The 20,151-nt window shown below is 36.7% G+C and overlaps 1 protein-coding gene across 1 annotated transcript in view; it reads left to right on the forward strand.

Annotated features, from left to right (window-relative positions):
• Tll1 (tolloid like 1) overlaps positions 1-20,151 on the forward strand; it is a 173,062-nt gene that overhangs the window by 113,022 nt on the left and 39,889 nt on the right. The window contains 4 exon segments of the mRNA XM_040742235.1: positions 764-879; positions 14,274-14,376; positions 17,078-17,194; positions 18,297-18,442. Of these exon segments, the coding sequence (XP_040598169.1) occupies positions 764-879; positions 14,274-14,376; positions 17,078-17,194; positions 18,297-18,442 (482 nt within the window).

A 20,151-nucleotide genomic window follows, 5' to 3' on the forward strand; every position in this document is an offset into this window, starting at 1 on the left:
TACTCAGGCATCAGATCCCCTGGTCTGGAGTTCAGAGGACTGTGAACCACACAGTGTGTGTGGTGGGGCTTAAGCCTAGGTTCTTTGCAAGAGTAGCAAGTGTTCTTAATTACTTAATTACCTGCCTCTTCATAATATTATTCTTTTTTAATATGAATTATTAAATATGAAATTTTATGTTATCCTTAGTAGATATTTATTAGTTTTCATTTAAAAATTTTTAAATAATAACAGTACATAATTTCACTATGTAATTGCTATTTAAATTTCTACACTTCTTTGTTAAATATAGACTTCATTCACATTGAATATATTAATGGAAATTTTCTTACAGAAGTACATCTTCTCCAGCCTGATTTATATGGATGCCCTTGAAACTGTCTGCCACAAGAACAAATAAGAAAGTTTCCCATGAAGGCAACTTCACATATGCTAAATTATTTATCACCCTTGTCTTGTTTTATGGGAATCTTTAGTGACACCAATGAGCACACTGAAGTTCTCTAAATGAGACAGAGAAAGAAATTCATTTAGTAGGGTAGTCAGTCTGGATCTGGGCATGGTGACACATTTCTGAACTCCCAGGGCTCAGGAGGCTATAGTTTGTGAAGAAATGGAGTTAGAGATCAGCACTGGTTACAGAAAGGAAATAAGAAAGTAAAAGAAAAGAAAGAAAAATACATATTACTATCTGACACTCTACTTATTGTGTTCATGGCTTTTATAATGATTAGTAAATAATTTCATGCCTTTTCCCCTTCAGCATGTGGAGAAACCCTACAAGAGTCCAGTGGCAACCTTTCCTCCCCAGGATTCCCAAATGGCTACCCTTCTTATACACACTGCATCTGGAGAGTGTCTGTGACACCGGGAGAAAAGGTAGTTGATACCCTCAGGAGTTCCCCTTGAGTCTCCTCCAAGTAAAGCATTTCACAAGGCTTCAACTATGTTTTGCTTGTGTTTATTTACTATTATTGCTTATTATTATTATTATTTTATTTACCAGAGCCTCAACCTTGCTAGGCACACACTTTAGCAATGAGGGGAGGCTATGACTTGTGTTTGACTTTGAGCCAGGTATTTGTAAGTTGCCTAACCTGTCTTTACGTTCACTCTGTAGCCCAGGCTGCCTTTAGCCAGTCACACAGCTTGAATTACAACTGGGATTGCATTATCAGGCCTGGTTTTATTTTTGCTTCATTTTTCAAATATTCAATTAAAATGGAAATAGCTCAAATTTGAAGCTTTTGAAAACCTTAATTTAAAGTATTAGGAATGCTTTAGAATGGTTTATATAATGAGTCATATAATCAGAATACAATGAAATTGACTTGAAAACTATGACAATTTAATTCCTGTAGTTTACAATGTAAAAAAATTGTAAGAGTCCAAGTTAGTCAAAAAGAACTTGCAAATAAAACAAGAAACTTTTTGAAACTGCAGTCTAATAAAGATCCTGGCTAGCAAGCATGGAAAAGGGACCTATGCAATAATTAGCAGGATGTTATCAGGCTTAGATATTTGTAAGAGGAAATGGAATAGCCATGATACAACCAGCTCAATATCTTTAGAAAAAAGTATAGAAAAGGAGAAGTAGAATAAAATAAACTTAATTAGAGAAGGAAAGAAAAGAAACAGAAAACATTAAAAATAAAATGGAAGAAAGTATGAACAGATCTCCAAACAGTAACAGATTGCTTTTTTAAAGGATAATAGACAGAAAGAGATGAAGAAAAATTGATAATGGAGAAACACAACTGGTTAATACTTTTAAAATAGATTATCATAAAAGCATCATTTGGCAACAAGATGATCATATATGTGTATTTGGAACTTCATATTCATACTTAAATTGTATAAATATGATTATTTTTATATTGCTTTTATTATGTTTTTAAACAAAGAAACCTTAGGTTGAAATGGCCTTCATCTGTGAACCTCCAACTAGTTATTTTCAGAGGACAGATAAAGAAAATATCCTGTCTACATGGGAGGAAACCCTTTACATCAATATTAATATGGACAGTGAAGAAAGGGATTCACATTCTCCCAAGTCACATGAAACCAGAGTATAAAAGTCCCACTGTAGTTACCAAAACAAACTCAGATGCTTGTGTGTGTACATATATGTACTTGTGCGTCTCTGCAGATACAACCTGCTAAATGTGTACTTGACCCAAGGAATAATTCTATTAATGAATTTAAATCAAGAGTAAATCCCAACTGAAGAAAGCAGAGAATATACTTTCTAATTATTGTAAATTCCATTCTTATTAAGAAAATTTAATAATTATTTCTTTTTGGATAAGTTAAAAATGGAAATATAGTTTACTTCCATTTCTTTAAAAATGGGAAAATATAGCCTGCATAATAAGGCAAAAGAATGAAAATAAGTATATAAAAATCAAAAAGAAAACAATTGTTCTTTGTTATATTCACTTTGTTAAGTCATCAAATTAGAAAATAGGAAAGAAATGGAATCAATGAGCCTATTGATTCCTGGATCATTTGTTAAAAAAATCTTCTTGCATATAATTGTCATAATAATTAATATTAATTTACATGAAATTGCTTAAACATCCCATTTGCTTTAGTGTAACACTGTTGAAATTTTGTTTTTCCTAGAGATGTCTGGTAATTTTAAGGAATTACATGGATTTGGGGCTGTCCAGGTGCTTGTGATAGTTAACAGCAAAAATTCTTTGAAAAAGTACTTAAGGAATTAAAATAATTTTTACTCACAAAAGTTCCTGATTGGTTACATGAATGTACTCAGAGTTCATATAGTTATTTGTCCTCTAAGAATAACATGTTTGTTGTAATATGAGTATATGTTTTGGTCATTTTCTGTATATTTTATTCTAATAAGCCCCATTCCATGTCATAAAAAAACATGCTTTCAATTATTTTCTTTGTGGTTTGGGGGATAGTTTTGCCAAGTAGCTATGCTGGCCTGGCATTCACTGTGTAGCACAGACTAGACTTGACGTCATGGTAACCCTCTTTCTTCTATCTCCCAAATGCTGAAATTATGTGTCCGAGTGTTCAAACTGACTATAGTTTTTAAAAAGATCTTATAGAATTTGAGAAGTTTTGGAAAAGAGTAATAAAATTAATCAAATTACAATAATGAATAACTGGCATTTTCCCTCTCAAATCCTGTTGAAAGGTTTCATGCCACTATTACTCAAAAGTAACTCAATGTTCTTGCATTAATACCAAAAATAATATTGTTCAAAAATGTTCAAGAGAAACCAACAAATGTATTTCTAATACCTTATTCTTCTTTATGCTATTTATAAAGATTATTATATACATTAAATTGTCATAAATGGACAATGAAGAGTGTTAATTCATTTTCAGACCTTGTATACCTATTTTCTTACAATATATAATTTTACACTTTCTGAACGGAATTTATTTTGAGAATATATTTTTTGAGTACAAACAATGGAGACTGTAGTGTCTCTCAAACCTACATCATCTTAATTCTACATTATTTTTATCAACCTAATTTTTATGCAGCATTTTCCTTCTACTTATAAATATGATTTTGGCATCCTTTTCTTATTACTTTCTCCTTTATTCTTCATTGAATGGAATAGTTTCTTGTTGGTGTGCCTTTGGGCAACTCAAATATTTATAAAGTGTAATCTCTGCTTTAAAATACATTCTGTTTGATGATGAATGCAAAATTTTTGATTCATCTGTCTTTTAAATCTTATGGCTAACGTTCTACAGGTTTTGTTTTTTTAGCATATTTGATAATAATGAGTCATGCCAGTTTCTATCATTGTTTCGAATTGTCTTAATTGCACTTTAAACTTTTACTATTTCATTTGCTTCCAGTGAAGTAATTTCAAATTTTTTTATTGAATATGTTTTGGTTATACTATTATACATATATATAGACTAATGCATGCTTATGATTATATCTTTGTGATAGATTTGTCTCATTTTACTAAAACTGTATGAAATAAGGCACAATGATGCATACTTTAACCCGAGCATTAGGAGGCAGAGATCAACGCCAACCTAGTCTACATATTGGGTACTAAGATAGCCCAGGTTATAAAAAGATACCCTGTCTCAAAACCCAAATAAAAAAGTAAACAAACAAATAAACAAATAGAATTTTTAAACCCTCTTGTCATATACTGATACACAGATGCGTTCTTTTGATTAATTGCTGGTATTAACATGTATTGCTTTATGTAGTCAATCATTTTGTAAATACAGCAATTATTATTTTTATTTAAATTAGAAACAAGCTTGTTTTATATGTCAATGACAGTTTCCTCTCCCCCCTTCCTCCCTTGTCCCCACTAACACCCTATCCCATCCCCTTTCTTCTTCTGAGGGAGGGTGAGGCCTCCCATGTGAGGTCTTCAAAGTCTTTCATATCATTTGGAGAAGGGACTAGGACCTCTCTCATGTGTCTAGGCTGAGAGAGTATCCTTCTATGTGGAATGGGCTCCCCAAGTCCATTCTTTCTCTGTTTTTATTTTTATTTTTTTATTTTTTTGGTTTTTCAAGACAGGGTTTCTCTGTATTGTTGTGGAGGCTGTCCTGGAACACATTCTGTAGACCAGCCTAGTCTCGAACTCCCAGAGATCCACCTGCCTCTGCCTCCCAAATGCTGGGATTAAAGGCATGCACCACCAACGCCTGGCCCCCAGAGTCCATTCTTAAGCTAGGGATAAATACTGATCTATTACCAGAGGCCCCATAGATTGCGTAGGCCTCCTTACTGACACCCACACTCAGGGGTTCTGGTTTGGTCCTATGCTCATTTCCCAGCTGTCAAACTGTAGTTCTTAATGTCCCCCTTGTTCAGGTCAGCTGTTTTGTGTGTTTCTCCAGCCTGGTCATTACCCATTTTCTCATCACTCTTCCCTCTCTGCAACTGGATCCCAGAGTTCAGTTCTGTGTTTAGCTGTGGGTATCTGCTTCTGCTTCCATCAGCTACTGGATGAAGGCTCTAGAATGGTATATAAGGTAGTCATCAATCTCATTACTAGTGAAGGGCATTTAAGGTAGCCTCTCCACTATTGCTAAGATTGTTAGTTGGTGCCGTCCTTGTAGTTTTCTGGGAATTTCCCTAGTGCCATATTTCTCTTTAAACCTATAATGGCTCCTTCTATTATGGTATCTCTTATCTTGCTCTCCTCTATTCTTCCCCGACTCAACCTTCCTGCTTCCTCATGTAGTCCCCTCCCCTCCTCTTTTCCCCTACTCTCTCTTCTAGCTGCCTCTCTCCTCCCCCCATCACATAAACCTTTTGCCTCTTACCTGCAATTCTAATTACAGTTATACTTTTGTTTTTGATATCATACTTTACCTGCTCATGTGTGTGTTCTCCCATTTTTCTTTTCTTTCTTTTTCCTTCTTATACATGAATTGTATGGTTTTCCTCCTCAGAGCTTTGAGTGTTAAAAATCCATATTCTGTTATTCCTTACCTTCATTCCACTGGCCTTCTTTTCTTTACAAGATTAGATTTAAATAACATGTGATCTCTTCTTCTCCAGCCACGACTCTCTCTTTCCAGTTAGGTCCCATTGTATATGCTCTGCTTTTAATATTCTCATACCTGCTTTTTTCTCATGTTAAAGAAAAATCCAAAAGAATCGGGCAATAATTAAAGCAGAACTCCGGAGGTGTTCAAACTACAATGTTATTAATATGTAATTAAATTTAGAAACATAAGACCTTGCTATGCACCTCAAGTAAATAGAAGGGCAGAGTTGTTCAGGGTGAGGTGCTGAAGGGCTGAAAATGTACAGTTTTCTCCAGATTCATGTAAAAATGTGAAATAATTTCCAAATAGGTTTTCAATAGATTTTTGTTTGCTAACGGTACCAAGTGTTTTGCCTAAAAGTTTATTTAAGATGTGAAATGTAGGCTTAGGCAAGTCAACACTGGCCAAAGTGTTACTGATGCTGAGTAAATTGCATCTGAATCTCGCAGACAAACACGAGGAAGCTTCAGGAATCTAGAGTTTTTGGCATTGCCAAGTGAGCCCGTGGTATCAATGCACTAATAACAAGTTCAGAGTTATACCTGATGACATTGATTATTTATGATATAGATAATAGTAAAAAACATGCTTAAGTGAATTTCAATTTTTTTCAATAAATAACCCTTAAATGATTTATAAGAATGCATAAAAAGATTTTATACAGTCTCATGTATCACTCTTATGAAGAAAATATAATTCTCTAAATGAAAAGTATCAAGCACTTGAATTAAAAAATTTTAAAAAAGGAATATATATATCAATTAAAGTGAACTCTTGTAGTCCAGGAGCTCAAGAGAATGTTACTGTTATTCAGACGTAAAATCTGTTTAAAACCCACAGAAGCAGCAGAAAGCATTCTGAGTTCCACTTGCAGTTCTCTGTGCACATCCAATGAACTCACTGGCTGCCACTCTATGAAGAAAATGCTCTTTGAACCCACAGTGGTGGCTTGCACCTCACCTCTCAAACTGTCACAGATAGGAGTGAATGTGTTATCAACTCATTGACAGGGTTAAAATTCTAGAAAAAAGTAGCTGAAGTAATGTCTATGGGGATATTTGACAACTTGTACTGCATTCTAAAAGATGCATTACCTGCGTTATCCATAATAAAAAAAAGCTTGGGACTCTGGTCTATATGCATTCTGGTAGCAAAACTGTAGAAACGGAATAAAACAAGAAAACATGAGTTTGAAAAAAACATTTATAATCTAATGAGAAAATTAAATCCCAAGTTGAGCACCATATAACTAAATGGCTTAACTTTTAAATCACATGCTCCAGAAACATTATAGATGGATATCTGTCAGACTGATGGGTATTTTTACATGACCTCATAAATAGATTCTATTTTGTCCTTTCTTAGTTTTCTACATTATACATTCATTTTTAATGGGAAAATATTCATTTTAAAATAAGGTCATAATTATGAAAGAATATGAAGATGATATTATAGGATTATACACTTAAAGTGGGTACGATGGCAAGTTGTATTTTTCCTTGCAAGAAATTTTTTTAAATTTACTCCACACCTGATGTTGGTGTATTATTTAAGGAATAATTTGTCATTTTACTTACCAATCTTAGTTCCCCCTTCATCTCCTTCTGCCCCTACTGCCTCAACCCCATCCCACTCTCCATTTACTCCTCAAAGGAGGTAAGACTTTTCTTTTTAGTCAACCAAGTCTGGCATAACAAGTTGAGGCAGGACCAAGCCCCTCCCCAATGTATCAGTGTTAAGCAATGTATCCCAGCATACAGAGTAAGTGACTCTAAAAAGCCACTTCATGCACCAGGGATAGGCTCTGGTGCCACTGTCAGGGTCCTCACGCCAGAAGACTAACCACATGACTGTCACTCTCATTCAGTTCCATGCAGGTTCCCCAGCTGTCAGGCCCATAGTCCATGAGCTCCCAGTAGCCCGTATCAGCTGTCTCTCTGTGTCCCCATCATGATCTTGACCCCGTCTTGTTCATATGATCTCTCTTCTCCCTTCTTCAACTGAACTCCAGGAGCTCTGCCCAGTGCTTGGCCGTGGGTCATTGCATCTGCTTCCATCAATTACTAGATCTAGGATCTATGATGACAATTAGGGTAGTCACTAATCTGATTAATGGGAAGGCCCATTCAGACACCCTCTCCACTACTGCTAGGGGTCTTAGCTGAGGTCATCCTTGTTGATTCCTGAGAGGGGATGTGGGATGGGAACATCAGGAATCAAAAAGACAGAGTTCAGGGAGGGACAGAGAGGGAGAACAATGAAAGAGAATTCTCAGGGAAGTTGTATTTTATTATTTCATGTGCATTTTACATCAATCAAAAGCCAAATGCCGTCAGTTCACAACTATGTGTTTTAAGGATCCAGTCTCCTCATGTAAAGAGATTCCCATGCAGCCTAAGGTGATTCTTGGTGTTTTAACAGTTAAGCATGTAGAGTTCAGAATGTAGCTGTGGTGACCAGGCAGAAGATTGTATTGATCTGTCTGTCACTTACAATTGATTGACCTTTGGACAAGGGCAGATTGCTTATGTCTCAAATAGAGTTAGAATAGTCTCCCCCTTTTCCATATAACTCATTTAAAAGCTGTCATTCCAACGTTCCATTTTTTGCGAACATTTATTTTTAACCATTCATTAATGGTTTATACATCACGACAATTTACAATCCAGCATTTATATTGCCAAGGGTATCGTATAATGTTAGTGACTGCATATACATCCATTTATGACTCTATTCAAATAGATGTATATTACGGCATGTAAAATAAAGTTCGCTGTCAATAAATCTTGTAGCCCAGTAATATCATTGATAAATTTTGGAAAACAACAGAGCGAAGCAAATGCAACTTATGGTGGGAATACAGCAGCACTCAGATTTCATTGGAGGTCTGAAGGTGACTTTATCAATGCCAGGTTTTCATAAAGACTAGGGATAGGGAGATTTTCAAGGAATGGGAGGCAGCAAGAGGAATCTAGGGAGACCTGTGTGTGCTCTGAGGAATGGATGCTAACACAGGGCAGCTTTTTCAGGGACAAAAGTTACTAATAACCAGTATGTCTTTGGTTAGGTATAAATATAAGGTAGCAAGGACATCAAAGATCTTGAATGCCTGACACTCATGAACTGATGGCAGTCAGACTATCTAAAATGTATGTGGCCACAGAGTACAGGAAGTACTGGAGAAACATCAAAGTAAAAGCCAAAGGGCATCCAAGTCTGAAGCTACTGTGTCAAGTAGGAAAAAAAGAGTAACATTTTTCCATGTAAAAGGTTGAAGTAGCCGGGCGTTGGTGGCGCACGCCTTTAATCCCAGCACTCGGGAGGCAGAGGCAGGCGGATCTCTGTGAGTTCGAGGCTTTACGCAGGGGGGTGGGGTTCTCTTTATTGTTTTCGAGGCTGTGGGTCCAGCCCAGCCTCGAACTCAGAGAGATCCGCCTGCCTCTGCCACCTGAGTGCTGGGATTAAAGGCGTGCACCACCACCGCCGGCTGGTTAGTTTTCTTATGAATCTTTAAAATTAATGCTTTAAAAAAAGTCTCAGTATAGTTGGTTTATGATGAATGAATTGATACTTTTCTTTATTTATACTTCATTTCTTTTTATTGAAATTAGATTCTTTTCTCATACAATACATCTCAACCTCAATTTCCCATCCCACTATCCTTCCAGCTCCTGGCAATTCCCCTCTCTCCTGGGTCTAGTTCCCCTCCATCTCTCTTCAGAAATCAATAGGTATCCAAGAGACAACAACCAACCATCTCTTTCTCTGTCTCTGTCTCTGTCTCTCTCTCTCTCTCTCTGTCTCTCTCTCTCTGTCTCTCTCTGTCTCTCTCTGTCTCTCTCTCTCTCTCTCTCTCTCACACACACACACACACACACACACACAAATACAATAAGACTGGGTAAAAGCATGTACACCAAGTCTGGACAAGACAACCCAACAGAAGGAAAAGAGTCCTAAGAACAGGCAAAAGAGTCAAAGACACAATGGCTCCTACACCACTTTAGTAGCCTATACACAGAAGACAAGGTAAAGACTCCTGCAGGCCCTGTGCTTGCCACTTCATTCTCTGTGAGATCCTATGTACCCTGCTTATTTACTTTGATGAGATACATTCTCCTGGTGTCCTAAATCTGCTCTGACTGCTGCAATCTTTCTCATCTAACTTCATTGACTTTCCCAGATCTCCAAAGGAAAGAACCTGATGGAGACCTCCAGTTTGGACTCTCTCTTGGGATGTGGATCTTTGCATCCTCTCCCACCTACTAAGGGAGGGAAGCCTTTCTGATGACAACGTAGGCAAAGTCAACAATTTACCAATCTATGAGTATAGCAGTATATCATTAGGAATAATTTAATTGGTATTTATTTAGAACAGTTGTGTTTGATTCTACCCTTATATTGAAAGCTTATGCTAGCATGGTTGCTTGGATATTCACAGTGATGATGATTATACTCATGAACATTTCACAGTGTTTTAGGGTTTCCTAGTTGCTTTTTCCTTCACAACATCCGATTAAAACTTTGCAATTTAATTATGGTAATGCAAATTTGATATGATGACATCCTATTCAAAAGATTTATTCAACACTTTGTAACTATGAAAACTGAAAATCTGAGAATCAATGCCTTGAACTTGAAGTACTATGAAGAATAGCTTCTAATTTCAGGAGAAAGAATGTTTTCCTCTGTCTGTAGTATAAAGCCAGTTTTGTTCTGAATTTAATCTTAATGGCCAATAGCTTCTGAAATTACAAAGGGCATGCAGTAGATAGTTGTACTTTTCACTTCTGACAATACAGTGCCCAAGGTGATACAGATAATACTGTAGAGAATGGTTACATTTGTTTATTTATTTATGAAAATAAGCAGCAGACAGAAATTGCCTATAGAAAACAGTTTATTGACTTGATCTGTGATTTCTGAATTTTATTGTTAAGAAAAATCTTGCAGTCAACAAGCACAATTCATTAGATTTCCCCTGACTTCCTCTGGCCAGAGTTCAGTAATCTATTTTATCCCATTGCTTTCGATTCTAATATCTTTCTCCAAAAAGCCATTTAGTAACGTCAGTCAAATGGGCTAGGTTCCCTCTTCTTATCTCTCAAAGGTATACATGCTATTGTAATTGGCTTTTTAACAGTGTTGTGGAATTTGTGTAAGTGGTCAGTGTTGCCTTGTGTGTGCTGAATTCGTTCATTCTTGCTCTGGAGACTCGCAGATACCAAGACCCTAGAACAGCTCATCTGCCTTTCTTCAAGACTTCACTCCACAGCACTGTCAAACACAGTCTTCAGTGAGCAAACTCAGCTGCAAGTGTATTGTGTTAACTTTGCAACTGAAACTCCTCACAGACCCGGAAACCTGAGAACTTCCTCTGGTTTTCTCCCTCCATCCTGTGTTCCTACAGAGCTATGATTAATTTCAAATTGATGCTTATTACCATAAGGAGTGAAATAGCTATTCTAATTCAGCACTCATTTATCATCCTTTGAAGGATGCAATATGTTTACATAAACTAGCATAATGCAAAACAAACCACTATTTACCAAGTGCTTTTGCTCTGCAATTCTACCATGGATTCTTCTAGCAGCATTCGTCAAAAGCCCAGATTTTACTTCTATGGTCATAGCCCTAAGATTTGATTTTAGAAAACCTATCTTTATTGCATTTTCTACTTCTAAAAGATTCTGTGTTTCAAATTAGAGTCAGGCCTGTTTTGTTCCTCCACGGTGCTTGGCGCTTAAACTAGAAGATTTAAATCAAGATAGGAAACTCTTCTGTTGGGAATTATCCCCTGTCCAGCTCTGTATGTGTGTGTTGGGGGAGCGGGGACAGGGTGTCCTAAAATTTCATGTATTAAATGTTTGTTAACGGTCCAGGCATATTATTATCAATTTGGAGTGAAAGCAAATGATAAATGTATTTCCAATTTAGCCGATTTGTTTTCCTCATCTAGGAGGGAACTGAAACTATTTGCACATGATTAGAAAATTTCCTATTAAATTTAAGAGAGGCCACACACAGGAACATTCATTATCTCTTTTGTGGCTTCATTCTACTTCTGCTGCCTCTGCCCTCATTGAGGAGTTGACACATGAACCACCCGAATTGAAGCCATGCTGGCTGCTGTATATAAAACAGAATGAAATTATTGGTCAGCTCTCATTTTCTTAGTAGGCACAAAAAAAACACAAATTAAGGTGAAAAATCCAGAAATTAGTCTCCAGTTGTATCTGAAGGTTAGTCTAAAGCTGTGTAGGTGTAGAAAATGATTTGGGAAGTTGCTATATTTCAGAAACGAAATTTTATAATCAAATACGGAACTGAGAAAGAAAGACAAGAATGATCAGGACTTTGCTCTTTGACATTTGGAAAAATTTAAAAAGTATTTTTTAAAATACTTGGGATAATAAAACTGATTAAAGGAAAAGCATAACGAAGGAAAGGAGGCAAAGTACAAACTGGGAAGGCTAGAAAACAAGGGGTGGGTTTATTAAAGCCAATTATGCCAGAAAACTGATTACAGCTTTAAAACAAGTTTCCACCACCCCAATCTTTATTGCTTAATCAACAAAAATTAGCTACATAGACAACTGAAACCAATTTAGAAGTAAAATCTCCCCCCCCCAGTGATCATTATGGTCCCTAGATATAAGATGCATGAGATTTATTTAGCAGGACCTTGTTCCTTCACACAGTAAAGGTCTGAGCTTGGATGGGTCTTACAGTAAGTAGTTCTGTGTTTCCTTTTTTTTGTTGTGTTTGTAATGTGTATGGGTGTGTGCATTTGTGTCCACATATTCAAGAAAACAGGCATGTGCATATGCATATGTGCACAGGAATGTGGAAGCCAAAGGTTAATGTTAAGTGTCTTCCTCCATTGTTCTCTAGATTACCAGTTGCATAATCTTACTAGTCAGCGTGTTCAAAATGTTCTATGTGTTTGTATCCCGGGAATCATAACATGACAGCTGGGTTGCCATGAGTACCTGGCATTCAATGTGAACAGGGGTCCAAATTTCAATACAAGTCCTTCATGCACTATGCTATTCCCCCTAGGCCAGTGAGCAAACTTCTTCCATTTTTTCTTTATTTCTTTCTGTTGAAAACAATGATTTTTATTGCCTTTGAATATACAGAAGTAAGATTTTTGAATATGATCCATTCAAATTTCAATTTCTGTAGAAAGTGTTATTACTTTCCATAATGTTTGTAGCAACTTACAGGATACAAAGACTCCTTTTTGCCACATTCAAACCTGTTCTTTTGATCTTTCTGTCTTTCTCAAATATCATTCCAATATGTGTGAAGCAGTAACTCACTGTGGTTTTAATTTGCATTTCTTGGATGATTATTGCTATTTATTATTTCTAATATTTATTTATTTTTACTGACATTAGATTTTAAAATACAATTGATTCTGATAAGTTTTTCCTCCGTCAAGCTCTCCAACCCTAGCCACTTCCCTGTCCACCCATATCCACACCTTTCCCTTTCTCTCTCATCAGAGTACAACAGACATCTAAAATATTAATAATAATAGTCATACAGAAAGAGAGGCACATGTACTTTCTTCAGAGTTGGCAGGCTGCTCTGAGGTATGGATGCAGGAAGGTTAATCTCTCTCTCTCTCTCTCTCTCTCTCTCTCTCTCTCTCTCTCTCTCTCTCTCTCTCTCTCTCTTACTCCTCTTCTTTCCCTATCTTCTTGTATGCAGCTTTTCCACCATCACTAAAAGGTTCTTTGAATATTGTTACAGATCATAGTTTTATACTAAGACATTTCAAATATTTATAATTTATTGCTTTTGGCCAACATCCATTTCAGTCTCTAAAGGACAAAATTAGTATGACCCTTAAACCAATTAGATATATTTAAAGTGCAAGAGGGTTGAAACGAGCTTTTGAGTATATAAGATGATTTCCAAATGAATTTGGCGTCCTGGAAGAACATGTCTCCTGTCAATTCCATTCTACCTTTCATGTAACCAAGTGAAAATAAAGACGTGGTGATCTGATTTGAAAATTGGAGTCTCTTATGAAGCCATAATAAAAAAAATCTTTTCAAGAATTGTTCTTCAATTATCCTTATAAAGAGCAACATCGTTCCAAACAAAGAGGAGAATAAAGGGTCATGCACAAGATCGTCCAGCTCAGAAGCGTTTGCATGTATGTTCCTGGATCTGGAGAACCGCCATGCCATCTGCCTTTAATTACACTCAGAGGAATACATCCGAATGTTAGGGCTGTATTTAAACATTTCAACACACACAAAGATATTATGTTCTGGGAATATAACACATGATGTTTATTTTTAACGTAATTATAGTTGTCTTGATGGTTGTCTTTGAAATAAATTATTAAAAAGAAGTCATTCGTGGAAAAAATTGAAATTATTCATGGTTCAAATCATCTATCTTAGGAAAAATTCAAAATAAGCTTTTTGAACAAATGTTTCTATTTGTTTTAGGACTGCTCAAATTGATGTGGATTTCAGGTTAATTGTTGAAATGCTTACTATTCCCAGAGATTAACATTGAGTTGCTGTTGCTGTTATTACATATTGATAGGAAGGCAGCTGGATGATGGCTTGCTTGTTAAAGTGGTCACTTTACTTCAGACTTATAGACTACAAAGTTGAGTGCACTTTCAGACAAAGTCATCACGCCTGCAATCTATTCTCATTGCCTTGCATCTCCTGGAATCAAAGAGCTGTGTACTAAAAGTCACCTTTACTCTATGTGTTTTGCAGATTGTCTTAAATTTTACCACAATGGACCTATACAAGAGCAGTTTGTGCTGGTATGACTACATTGAAGTAAGAGATGGTTACTGGCGGAAGTCACCTCTCCTTGGTAAGAGACGAATGACTCATCTCCTCTGTGGCTACATTTATATTTCATCCAGAGTAGAGGCAGATGGTGTTTGCAAGAGTTATCTGAGAGTTTGAATCCATATGAATGTACTTGTTTGTATTTTTAACTTTTTTTTCAATCATACCCAAAACTGCTCAAGGACAAATGGATGAATAGATTGAGTGACTGATTTGCAGTAACTTAAATATGGAATAGATTATTGGATCTGAAAACAATGATTGAGCGTGGCTTCCCAAAGATTATGCTTCTTATGATTCAACACAGCACTTATTTATGCATTTGAAATTTAAGAATAAAAGTTTTGATAGATTGCATATGGATGTGGGGTGTGTGTGTGTGTGTGTGTGTGTGTGTGTGGTCTCTTTCCTAATGCAGCAGAGTGACTCATCAGGTACATGCTTGTTAGATTACTTAATTATGACAGAAAAATGTGCTTCTACTATTGATATCTCAGACTTGTTTCTTGGAGAATCTTTCTGAGATTAAGAAGAGGCCTTTGGAGTTTGAGTCTGAAACTGCAGCTCAGATTGGTGTTCATGAATGTCTGCCCCCAGTACTGAACTTCTACTCAGAGATGAGAGGTGCTGTGGGCCCCACTACAGGCCAGCAGCTCCTCAGCCTTCATCTCCTTCTTTTCTAAAGTTGTGAAAGTTGTGGCAGTTCCTTCACTTTTAGTCATAGCATTGCTCAGTTGAGCTTTAATCAAGGACTGATCATTAACATCCAAAACCTGCCAAATCGGCATTGCTTTACTTACAATGGAAGCAGCCTGAGTAAGTCTGAGCCTTCTTTGGAATAATTCAAAAGAAGAATCAAATAGAATTGAACTGATGTGATACTTTAAGTTGAGGAGAACATCTGTTTTCTACATCTAGTTTCTCAACCCAGATGAAATAATGGTTGCATGTATCATTGAAATCCCAGAAAGCACATCAGTGGCTTCACAATGGAGAATCAGATCTGAATCTCCATCCTGAAAAGCACTTCATGTGATGGCACCCCCTGTGTCACTGGCTCAGTGCAGAGTGTTCCACCAGACAAACTCAGTGAGACTTGGAGAACCTGCCAAAATCTCTCCATAATATTCCTTAAAAGGCTTAACTCTGAATGGAGTAGCTCAGATTGACAGCACTGAACTCACAGGAAAGGAGTTAGAATTGTAGAAAGTCAGATTGTCAGGATACATTTGTAGAAACTCAAGTCGGAGGATACATTTGAACAGATTTGTTGGTACTTCACATGCATATGACAGCTTATACAGTACTGTCCTTTGCCTCATCCTTCAAATTTAATGGGCCCTTATGGAAGATATTCCTTTACTGATTCGCCCTTACGATGAATTTTCTTTTTTGAAAATATCTATGAGTTTTTAAATTTAAATTTACACATATGATTAGTATATAAACATGCATAGCAATGCTGAGAGCTTCTTTACTTTCTCATGTATTTATGCAGCCTACAGTGAATCCATGTTTACACATTGTAGTTATAAATACGAGGAAAGCCTAAGAAACTAGAAAAGAGAGCAATAGGAGGTAAAACTAGATAATCGAAGAGAACAGGGTTTGGCACAGAAGACACAGAGATTATGAGAAAGAGCAATTACCAATCTAATCACTCCTACAAGGGTACAATTTGCTTCAGACACAAAGAGAAGCTTTTCCCCTCCTCAAAGTAATGATAATATCTTAGAACACACAGTGTGAGATGCTTCTGGTATGTTACATTAACATATGCTTCTATCTCACATGGGAGTGTGGTTATATGGGAAAATCAAGTAAGATCGAGTAAGGTGAGACAGAAGGGCAACCTACTAAACACAATATATTCAAAAGTTCCATGATGATATTTAATAGTTGTATGCTAATTTAACAATAAAAATAATCAGAATGGAGTCCAGTATAGTATGATTATAGAGCTGCAATATACTTAGTGTGATAACAGAGTATAATTATAGAATTTTACTATGTAACATGTTAAAATCTCAGAGTTAGCAAAAATTGAGCAATGATTTTGTGGAAAGGAAGAGCTAGTTCTGTTATTTTACTCATTTTTCCTTAATAACTCATGTATGTGCATATAGAATATGATCAGCATTCAAAATAAATTCGATAATGCTTTTCTGCTTATAGCACCATGGACTATCATAGCTTTATCTGAGATGCAACGTCTGTTAATATAAGACACCAGGCGCATCTCACACTGTGTGTTCTGAGATAGAATCATTATGTGGATGAGGGGGAAAAACTTCTTTGTGTCTGGAGCAAACTGTGCCCTTGTCGGAGTGATCAGCATAGTAAGTGCTCTAATTTCTCAGGACAGCTTGTGAACTTTTCTGGTTCCCTTGGAGTCACCGCACTGCCTCCTTGCATCCTGTGATCTTGTATGAATCTTGGGGCTTCACTGCGAATTCTTTATACGATAATGATACTGGTGTCAGTTGCCTAAAGGTTTTCAAGTGGGTCTGAAGAGACTGCTTTATTTCTTCAACTTTATTAGGTCAAATTGTGGCTCTTGATTGCGAGAGATAAGAGCCAAATGCATTCGTATGTATGTGTATATATGCATATATATATACACACATATGTATGTATATCTATTTACGTGCATGTGGAGCACAAATACAGTAGAGTGTATATTCATATTTAGGAGCTTCTCTTTACCCTTTTATTTCTTTTAGGTAGATTCTGTGGAGACAAAGTGGCTGGAGTCCTTACGTCTACAGACAGCAGAATGTGGATTGAGTTTCGTAGCAGCAGTAACTGGGTAGGAAAAGGGTTTGCAGCTGTCTATGAAGGCAAGTCACATAAAATCTAAGCCATCATTTCACTCCCTAGCCTCTCAACAGAAATGCTGCTTTCTTTGGCTTCATGAGAACAATATGGAAAGCTTATATTTCCGTTACATAATCTTCTGAACCGATATGTTAATGTTCACAGGATGATTTTAATAAAGATAACTCCATGCATTTAAAAGGCAGGAACAACAGGTTTTCTAGGGTAAGTGATAATGGTAGTGAGACAGGCGAGACAAAACAAGGAGGGATTGTGAAGTTTGCTTATGATGCTATGAAATGTTGAGAAAAATTAGTATTTTTCTTTGTACTGATTTTTAAAAAAAATCTGTTTGACCCTTGTGAAACACTCCATTCTAGGAAATTGCACAGAGAGTGATTGTGCACAGTTGTAAAGCATGCTTTGTTTAAATGGGAGAGTCAGCAAGTGAGGAAGAATTTATTACATGCTTTGTTCTAGTTTTCTTGAAGACAATGAGCCTGCATCTGTGCTTCCAGGCCATAAAACAGCCTTTCTGGGCAGCATGTGGGTGGATAAGCCCCTTCCCACTACAGGGGATCAAGTAGTTTTCAGGGCAGGAGGTCCCTACTCCACTTAAAACATTAAGTCAATGGGAAGACTTTGTTTCAAAGATTCCCCTCCTGGCTGGGGAGGAGAGGATTATTGGGCAGAACCACGAATGTTGCACACACGGCACATATGCTGGTGTCAGAGGCCCCAGGGGTTCTGCCTAGAGTAAAGTTTCTTTGGTAATCAGCTGTTTTACTTGTGTTTGAAAACCCAAGCAAGTGTCTCAGGGAATCACATAGCCAACTCAGACAACACTCATAATGATCCTACAAGTAAAAACAAATACAATTGATTTTAATTCTGATTATGACATCACTTCTCAACTCCTTGTCTGGTTATCCTCTCCTGAGTACAGTCAAGTGACAGCGTTTATCCCCTAATCTGTACAACACTACAGCTGTCCAGATTTGCTTTTCTTTTATGACATGCTCCTCACTTTCTTATAGGAACTGACCTTGAATGCTGGCTTTGATGAAAAGTGAAATAAAATGGCATGTCCAGGTTTATTTCCATGTTCGTTTTTACTCTCTTCAGCTATCTGTGGAGGTGAGATACGGAAAAATGAAGGACAGATTCAGTCTCCCAATTATCCGGATGACTATCGGCCAATGAAAGAGTGTGTGTGGAAAATAATGGTGTCCGAGGGTTACCATGTTGGATTGACCTTTCAGGCCTTTGAGGTAAAAAGTCTTTACAGTGAACTGCACGGGGCATATGCTCTATAAATGATGGCAGAATTTACGGGACTCCTCATTAAGTCAGCGTAGAAGCAGAGAATCAGCCTTTTAATCAGTGTAGAAGCAGAGAGTAGACTATAAAATGTAAGATCAAGCATAAAAGTTTTTTTTCCTTTTCACTTGTTACAGACATTTGCAAGAAGATGAAAGTGAGTTTACATTAACTGTGCTATTTGGATTAGAATGTTTGAAGTGTTGACAATAGCTTTTGAAGCCTTTTTATTTTTTTTTTAAGAAAATGCATGCGCTTCTATTGTAAGACTTCTTGGAGGGTCCATTAAATCATTGAACCTTTATTTCCCCTCTAGAGATCTCTTTTTACTTTAGGAAAGAGAAAATGATTTTTGCTTTTATATGATTACAAACCTTATTTATATCAAACATAAAAATTTAAACATTTTTAGGACCTTTTAACTTCATCAAAAACTATTTGTCAATACTTATATCTCATTGGATAAAGCATCTGCCTGAGGACAAGAGTTCTGATCACCAGAACCCCCACAAAAGCTAGGCAGGTGTTGAGGCCACTTGTGATCCCAGCACTCCTGGAGGAGAGAGATTATCTACCAACAATATTGGTTCGATGGACTATCCGGAATCCCTAAAGTCCTGATTAGCAAGAGATTCTGCCTCAGTAAATAAAGTGGAAAAGATCATTGGGAAGGACACTGTCATACACTTCTGTCCTCTACACCACAACACACACAAGTGTCCATCCACATGTGCACACATATACAGATAAACATACACACCACACATGCATACACATGCAAAAAATTTCGAGTGAGATCATCAGCAGCATTATTGTATCCCAAAGTAAAGGTTTAGAATATGCTGAAGACCAGTCAGAATTATCAATCAAAGATGGTTAATATATAACTCGGAACTACATAAAATTAAAAAGAATCTTAAACAAATTATATACATAAGAGTCCTATTGCCATTTTCTGATATATTGAGTACTAAGAGATGAACAGCCACTAAACATGTAATTCAATGTGTTTAATGAAATTAATAATGCATAATGTCTTATTGCAGACATTATGTCTAAAAACAGATTATCTGGGGATAGTGCGTGGCTTAGCTCTTCTGAGTTTATATTTTTGTCAATTAAATGATGTATCAATTTAGTAGTACCAACTCTTCAAAACAAAGATGGTATAAAGATAAATGGTCTCATTGCAGGCATTCACAACATTTACCATTCAATTATTGTTGATTGGAGGAATAATGCAATGTGTGCTTTTGAGAAGCAGTTTGGGTGATATAACATTTTATTACTATCTCTTGTAACGTGTAGTCTTCTCACAGCTGCCTGGGACCAAGCTGTCTCAGCCCCCAAATAACACACAAGATACTATATTAATTATTAAGAAATTGGCTGTTTGCTTGGTTTCTTATTGGCTTGCTCTGACTTAATTATTATCCCATAACTGGCAATCTGAATATTTCCATGTGATCTTCTCTTAGCGGAGAAAGGGTCCCGAACACTCACCTCTCCTGCCTCCTACATCGTGACTGACCATGCCGCTTTCTCAGAATCCTCCTTGACTCTTAGTCCCACCTATCTTCCTTCCCTATTGGCCAACAGTGCTTTATTTATTCAACCAAAAAGGCCACAGGTACACAGAAGGACTTCCCCCATCAATCTC

The sequence above is a fragment of the Mesocricetus auratus genome, unplaced genomic scaffold, assembly GCF_017639785.1.
Source record: "Mesocricetus auratus isolate SY011 unplaced genomic scaffold, BCM_Maur_2.0 Super-Scaffold_6731, whole genome shotgun sequence".
NCBI lineage: Eukaryota > Metazoa > Chordata > Mammalia > Rodentia > Cricetidae > Mesocricetus > Mesocricetus auratus.